At 45.5% G+C, this 7,500-nt stretch overlaps 1 protein-coding gene across 4 annotated transcripts in view; it reads right to left on the bottom strand.

The window, feature by feature from the left end:
* Positions 1–7,500, bottom strand: part of LOC134060398 (immunoglobulin kappa light chain-like) — a 12,736-nt gene that overhangs the window by 3,717 nt on the left and 1,519 nt on the right. For all 4 annotated transcript variants that reach the window (XM_062517095.1, XM_062517097.1, XM_062517098.1 and 1 more), the window contains exons 2-5: positions 5,543–5,896; positions 2,485–2,671; positions 2,141–2,259; positions 1,669–1,791 (exon numbers count right to left, since the gene is read on the bottom strand). In XM_062517095.1, the coding sequence (XP_062373079.1) occupies positions 1,669–1,791; positions 2,141–2,259; positions 2,485–2,671; positions 5,543–5,896 (783 nt within the window). The remainder of the gene's footprint in view (positions 1–1,668; positions 1,792–2,140; positions 2,260–2,484; positions 2,672–5,542; positions 5,897–7,500) is intronic.

Genomic DNA, 7,500 nt, shown 5'->3' with positions numbered 1-7,500 from the left:
GAGACACACCTGGAGCCAACATGGTACAACGTGAGTACAGGTGCTGAGACGACCGCATTACAGGTGGCACACAGAGACACACCTGGGGCCAGCAGAGCACAACGTGAGTACAGGTGCTGAGACGACCGCATTACAGGTGGCACACAGAGACACACCTGGGGCCAGCAGAGCACAACGTGAGTACAGGTGCTGAGATAACCGCATTACAGGTGGCACACAGAGACACACCTGGGGCCAACAGAGCACAACGTGAGTACAGGTGCTGAGACGACCGCATTACAGGTGGCACACAGAGACACACCTGGGGCCAGCAGAGCACAACGTGAGTACAGGTGCTGAGACGACCGCATTACAGGTGGCACACAGAGACACACCTGGAGCCAACATGGTACAACGTGAGTACAGGTGCTGAGACGACCGCATTACAGGTGACACACAGAGACACACCTGGAGCCAACATGGTACAACGTGAGTACAGGTGCTGAGACGACCGCATTACAGGTGGCACACAGAGACACACCTGGGGCCAACATGGTACAACGTGAGTACAGGTGCTGAGACGACCGCATTACAGGTGGCACACAGAGACACACCTGGGGCCAACATGGTACAACGTGAGTACAGGTGCTGAGACGACCGCATTACAGGTGGCACACAGAGACACACCTGGAGCCAGCAGAGCACAACGTGAGTACAGGTGCTGAGACGACCGCATTACAGGTGACACACAGAGACACACCTGGGGCCAACATGGTACAACGTGAGTACAGGTGCTGAGACGACCGCATTACAGGTGGCACACAGAGACACACCTGGAGCCAACATGGTACAACGTGAGTACAGAAGTCTGATTTAGCCAAGCTAATTGCTGTGCATGCTAATCAATGTGCATGTGTGTGTGTGTGATATTTCCTCCTGACTACCAGCAGTTCATTTCTGTGCTCTTTAGAGGACCTTCGTGAAACTGGACTATCTCCCACACCATACACACTAGCGAGCAAACTCCTTTGGTACTCCACAGAGGACATTCAGGGATTTTTAACTGGTATCAAATGTAGGGGATGGGGTTTTGGGAACTCCTCTTTTTCTTCCTGGAAAATGGCGTCCACTTGTGCAAGGACATTTTAAAAAAGAAAGAGGAACTTTCCAAAAACCCACCCCCATACATTTGTTATTAATTACAACTCCTGAATGTCCTCTATAGAGAATAAAAGGAGTAAACTCTAGTAGTAGTAGTATGTATGGTTTGGGAGATATTCAAGTTTGTGTAAATGTCCTCTAGAGAGGACACAATGCACCTCTGAATGGGCAGATTACAGTATGAGCATTACTACTGTATGTAAACAGACACTTTTTTAATTATTGATTTTATCAAAGCTGTCCCACTATCTCTGAGAATAGAATATCAGACACCATCTTTATTTTAGGGAGACATTTTAAATGTGTTTTAATTCAGAGTAAAGGATTTAACCGTTCTGTTTAGGTTCTAATTAGAGGAGGTCTGACCTGATTGGCTGGATTTAAGCGTTCTGTTTAGGTTCTAATTAGAGGTGGTCTGACCTGATTGGCTGGATTTAAGCGTTCTGTTTAGGTTTCAATTAGAGGTGGTCTGACCTGATTGGCTGGATTTAAGCGTTCTGTTTAGGTTTTAATTAGAGGTGGTCTGACCTGATTGGCTGGCTGACCTCCTCGCCCTCACACAGAAGGCCACGTTCACCACGAGACTCATCAGCAGCGCGCTGGCTAGCGATGACACAGCGAGGAGCTGCGGGATTGGAGCACTGGAGTCATCTGAAAGAGCAGTGAGAAAAACAACACTAGAGATGACACAGCGAGCAGCTGCAGGATTGGAGCACTGCACACATCTGAAAGTGCAGTGGGAAAAACAACACTAGTAAGAAAAATGGAATGACATAGCCTATCTGTACCTCTATCTAGCTATCTGTCTATCTAGCTATAGCTATCTGTTTATCTATCTATTTCTCTCTCTCTTTATTTCTTTCTCTCTCTCTCTCTATCTATCTGCCCCTTCCTCACCCATTTTGAGGGCAGAGTGCCCACCTTCTCTGAAGCCTGGATTAGCTGTGCTGTAGTAGCATGCTAACGTTGACTCAAACGTTCACACGTGTGTGGTTTGTACCTTGAACGTGCACACGCGTCCCGTTCCCAAACACTATGCGTCCGCAGGCAGCCACAGCGCAGTAGTGTGTGTGTGCATCAGCACGACTGAGATTCCTCCTGGACAACCGGTACTCACAGCTGTGTGGAGGAGAGGCAGAGTCAGTGAACTACTCACACACACACACACACACACACACACACACACACACACACTTAAGACACTGCTCCACACACACACACGCACACACACAACCGGTACTCACAGCTGTGTGGAGGAGAGGCAGAGTCAGTCAACAACTCACACACATACACACACACACACACACACACACACTCACACCTATTGCACACACACACACACACCTGTTGTCTCTGCTGCTGTAGGCCACTCCTGGACGTGAGTCTGCTGAGGCGGGTCGGAACCAGAACACCGCGGGTTCCTCCTCACAGCTCCCAGCGTGGACGGAGCAGGACAACGTCACGTTACCGCCTGAGGGGGGCGACACTGAGTCCAGCTGCTCAATGACCGCATGGTCACCAGAGTCCCTGTCTAGGACAAGCAGCAGCACTAGAGTTGGATACTGTGATGAGTAAGAGCAGCAGGACTAGAGTTGATAAGAGCAGGAGGACTAGAGTTGATGAGAGCAGGAGGACTAGAGTTGATGAGTAAGAGCAGGAGGACTAGAGTTGATGAGTAAGAGCAGGAGGACTAGAGTTGATGAGTAAGAGCAAGAGGACTAGAGTTGATGAGAGCAGGAGGACTAGAGTTGATGAGTAAGAACAGGAGGACTAGAGTTGATGAGTAAGAGCAGGAGGACTAGAGTTGATGAGTAAGAGCAGGAGGACTAGAGTTGATGAGAGCAGGAGGACTAGAGTTGATGAGAGCAGGAGGACTAGGGTTGATGAGAGCAGGAGGACTAGAGTTGATGAGTAAGAACAGGAGGACTAGAGTTGATGAGTAAGAGCAGGAGGACTAGAGTTGATGAGTAAGAGCAAGAGGACTAGAGTTGATGAGAGCAGGAGGACTAGAGTTGATGAGTAAGAGCAGGAGGACTAGAGTTGATGAGTAAGAGCAGGAGGACTAGAGTTGATGAGTAAGATCAGGAGGACTAGAGTTGATGAGTAAGAGCAGGAGGACTAGAGTTGATGAGAGCAGGAGGACTAGAGTTGATGAGTAAGAGCAGGAGGACTAGAGTTGATGAGTAAGAACAGGAGGACTAGAGTTGATGAGAGCAGGAGGACTAGAGTTGATAAGAGCAGGAGGACTAGAGTTGATAACAGCAGGAGGACTAGAGTTGATAACAGCAGGAGGACTAGAGTTGATGAGTAAGAGCAGGAGGACTAGAGTTGATGAGAGCAGGAGGACTAGAGTTGATGAGAGCAGGAGGACTAGAGTTGATGAGTAAGAGCAGGAGGACTAGAGTTGATGAGTAAGAGCAGGAGGACTAGAGTTGATGAGAGCAGGAGGACTAGAGTTGATAAGAGCAGGAGGACTAGAGTTGATGAGTAAGAGCAGGAGGACTAGAGTTGATGAGTAAGAGCAGGAGGACTAGAGTTGATGAGTAAGAGCAGGAGGACTAGAGTTGATGAGAGCAGGAGGACTAGAGTTGATGAGTAAGAACAGGAGGACTAGAGTTGATGAGTAAGAGCAGGAGGACTAGAGTTGAAGAGTAACAGCAGGAGGACTAGAGTTGATGAGAGCAGGAGGACTAGAGTTGATGAGAACAGGAGGACTAGAGTTGATGAGAGCAGGAGGACTAGAGTTGATGAGTAAGAGCAGGAGGACTAGAGTTGATGAGTAAGAGCAGGAGGACTAGAGTTGATGAGAGCAGGAGGACTAGAGTTGATGAGAACAGGAGGACTAGAGTTGATGAGAGCAGGAGGACTAGAGTTGATAAGAGCAGGAGGACTAGAGTTGATGAGTAAGAGCAGGAGGACTAGAGTTGATAAGAGCAGGAGGACTAGAGTTGATGAGAACAGGAGGACTAGAGTTGATGAGAGCAGGAGGACTAGAGTTGATGAGTAAGAGCAGGAGGACTAGAGTTGATGAGTAAGAGCAGGAGGACTAGAGTTGATGAGAGCAGGAGGACTAGAGTTGATGAATGAGAGTAGGAGGACTAGAGTTGATGAGTAAGAGCAGGAGGACTAGAGTTGATGAATGAGAGCAGGAGGACTAGAGTTGATAAGAGCAGGAGGACTAGAGTTGATGATTAAGAGCAGGAGGACTAGAGTTGATAAGAACAGGAGGACTAGAGTTGATGAGTAAGAGCAGGAGGACTAGAGTTGATGAGAGCAGGAGGACTAGAGTTGATAAGAGCAGGAGGACTAGAGTTGATGAGTAAGAACAGGAGGACTAGAGTTGATGAGTAAGAGCAGGAGGACAAGAGTTGATAACAGCAGGAGGACTAGAGTTGATGAGAGCAGGAGGACTAGAGTTGATGAGTAAGAGCAGGAGGACTAGAGTTGATGAGTAAGAGCAGGAGGACTAGAGTTGATAACAGCAGGAGGACTAGAGTTGATGAGAGCAGGAGGACTAGAGTTGATGAGTAAGAGCAGGAGGACTAGAGTTGATAAGAACAGGAGGACTATAGTTGATAACAGCAGGAGGACTAGAGTTGATGAGAGCAGGAGGACTAGAGTTGATGAGAGCAGGAGGACTAGAGTTGATGAGTTAGAGCAGGAGGACTAGAGTTGATGAGTAAGAGCAGGAGGACTAGAGTTGATGAGTAAGAGCAGGAGGACTAGAGTTGATGAGTAAGAGCAGGAGGACTACAGTTGATGAGTAAGAGCAGGAGGACTAGAGTTGATGAGTAAGAACAGGAGGACTAGAGTTGATGAGAGCAGGAGGACTAGAGTTGATAAGAGCAGGAGGACTAGAGTTGATGAGAGCAGGAGGACTAGAGTTGGATACTGATGAATGAGGCTTCAGACTCAAGCACAGGTGTTTGCATTTGACATGCTGTACAGAAAGTCCCAAATCCAAAGAGTATCCAAATAGTCAAAGGTTTTCAACCCTCTACTGCATAGTATTGCTATATGGCAACATGTAATCTTTTATTGTTTGTAACTGGCAGTAACACAAAACACAAATATATATATTAAAACACAAGCTAAACATTTTGAGCTACAGAGATACACACTTTTGAAGTTAATCCACTATGTGTTGCAGTTTCTAAGAATTGTTCTGAAAAAATGCTCCAACTGTTGTGCGAATATTAATGATGATTCAAGAAATGCACCAGAGCCTGACATAACCTGTAAGTACTCTACATCATTAATTGCCTGAAAATGACATACAGTCACTCGTCTCATGATGAAAGAGGCTCTCCGAAAACTCACAGTCCCTTTTGCAGCAAGACAGGTATGTTTCACCTTTGACAAATACAATCATCCCCTGAGTAACAATAGAGACATATCTTACCTTTGACAAATACAACTGTTCCTTTCCCAAAAGTCACATCAGCGTAAAAAATGGATCCACAGTAGTAGGTAGCTGAGTCTGTAGTCTGTGTTTGGGAAATTGTCAGATTAAAGCTGTTAGCTCCACCTTCCAGTTTAAATCGACCGCTCTTGTCAAAACCATTGTAGAAATTAGTATTTGGAGAGTAATATGAGGCAATGGACACAGGTTCCTCTCCAACAGACTGCTTCATCCACAGTAAACCAGTGAAAAGTTCTTGAGAAGTGAACAAACACGTAAGATGAAGGTCATCGCCGACCTCTGCAGAGATGAAGGAGGGGGTCTGTGAGATCTTATCTCTGACCACAGATCCACCTGACAAACAAAAGATGAAATAAACAATAACACACATGAAGTCACACACATGCACCTTCACAACTCACACACAGTGGCATAGATTGACCTAATGGTCTAAAACCAGCCTTATTTGTAACAATAACAATAGTCACACACAGCGGCCATGTTAAATGGGGAGTTTTTGTGTATGCACGCGAGATTTTGAATAGGAATTGTAGGCACTACTATTTTGATACATGATCGCACCAAAATTGCTATTTTTAAGACACTAGGAAGGCTCGACAACATGAAACTTTGATCGAAATAGAGTATCATAAGTGTCTCCACACATGAACTCGAGCATTGAGAACATTGTTTGTGAACACAGAGTTCACTAAAAAGAAGAGCAGAAAAACCAATTGAGTTGTTCAAACCTCTCATTTAGTAAACTGTGTTTCTGCATATGTTTGTATGCATGTGTGTTAGCATTAAGATATACAGTAAATTAATTTGTAATGATGAAAATACAATAACTCTCTCTTTCACTTTCTCACTCACATTCTCTCTGATCTCTCTCTCACTCTCTCTCTCACTCCCTCTGGCTCTGATCACTCTCTCTCTCTCTCTCTCACTCCCTCTGTCTCTGATCACTCTCTCTCTCTCTCACTCCCTCTGTCTCTGATCACTCTCTCTCTCTCTCACTCCCTCTGTCTCTGATCACTCTCTCTCTCACACTCCCTCTGTCTCTGATCACTCTCTCTCTGTCTCCTCTCTTTGTGTGTGTTATAAATGTATGGTGTGTCTGTGTGTCATAAGTGTATGGTGTGTGTGTGTGTGTGCGTGTGTGTGTGTGTGTGTGTGTGTGTGTGTGTGTGTGTGTGTGTGTGTGTGTGTGTATGTGTGTGTCATAAGTGTGTGGTATGTGTTTGTTATAAATGTATGCCATGCATGTGTTGTAAATGTATGGTACAGTATGTACAGCATGTATGATATAAAAGAGTTTGTAATAATGAAAACACAATAGAAAACAGTGATTTGTATGAACTCTCTCTCTCCTTCTCTCTCTTTGTGTGTGTGTGTGTGTGTGTGTGTGTGTGTGTGTTTAGAAGTGAGATCAAGTTCCTATGTAAACAGCGGTCGAAGAGAAAAATACCCTCACAGGGTGGAATTTAGATGTGTGTGTATGTGTGTGTTGTTTAGGCGTAAGGTGTAACAATGGGGCCATTTCATGTCAGATCAGATAAGGCTGCTGCAACACCGTCTCAGATGTTGTTCTACCCGTGTTCATATCAAGCGTCTCAGATGTTGTTCTACCCGTGTTCATATCAAGCGTCTCAGATGTTCTACTCGTGTTCATATCAACAATGGGTCCTACACCAAGGCCATCCGTTTTACAGCCTGAATCTCGCATTGTCTGGTAAGCAATGTTTGGGCATTAATATCATGAGAAGTGTTATCCATAGGCTGCCACAACACTGTAGGGTGGAAGATAAACATATTCTCAGTTTGACTGAGCCATTCAAAGTTTGCACGGCATTCTTATTAATGTTCTACAAGGCCCTAGAATTGGAAGTGCAAAAGAGTGACATTAAGGGCCGTATGAACATGTTTTTGTACATATAGTATTTGGTATCAATCATTAT

This window comes from Sardina pilchardus, chromosome 16 (assembly GCF_963854185.1).
Source record: "Sardina pilchardus chromosome 16, fSarPil1.1, whole genome shotgun sequence".
Classification (NCBI taxonomy): domain Eukaryota; kingdom Metazoa; phylum Chordata; class Actinopteri; order Clupeiformes; family Clupeidae; genus Sardina; species Sardina pilchardus.
Note: the sequence above shows the minus strand (reverse complement) of the source record. Positions and strands in the feature narration are given on the sequence as shown.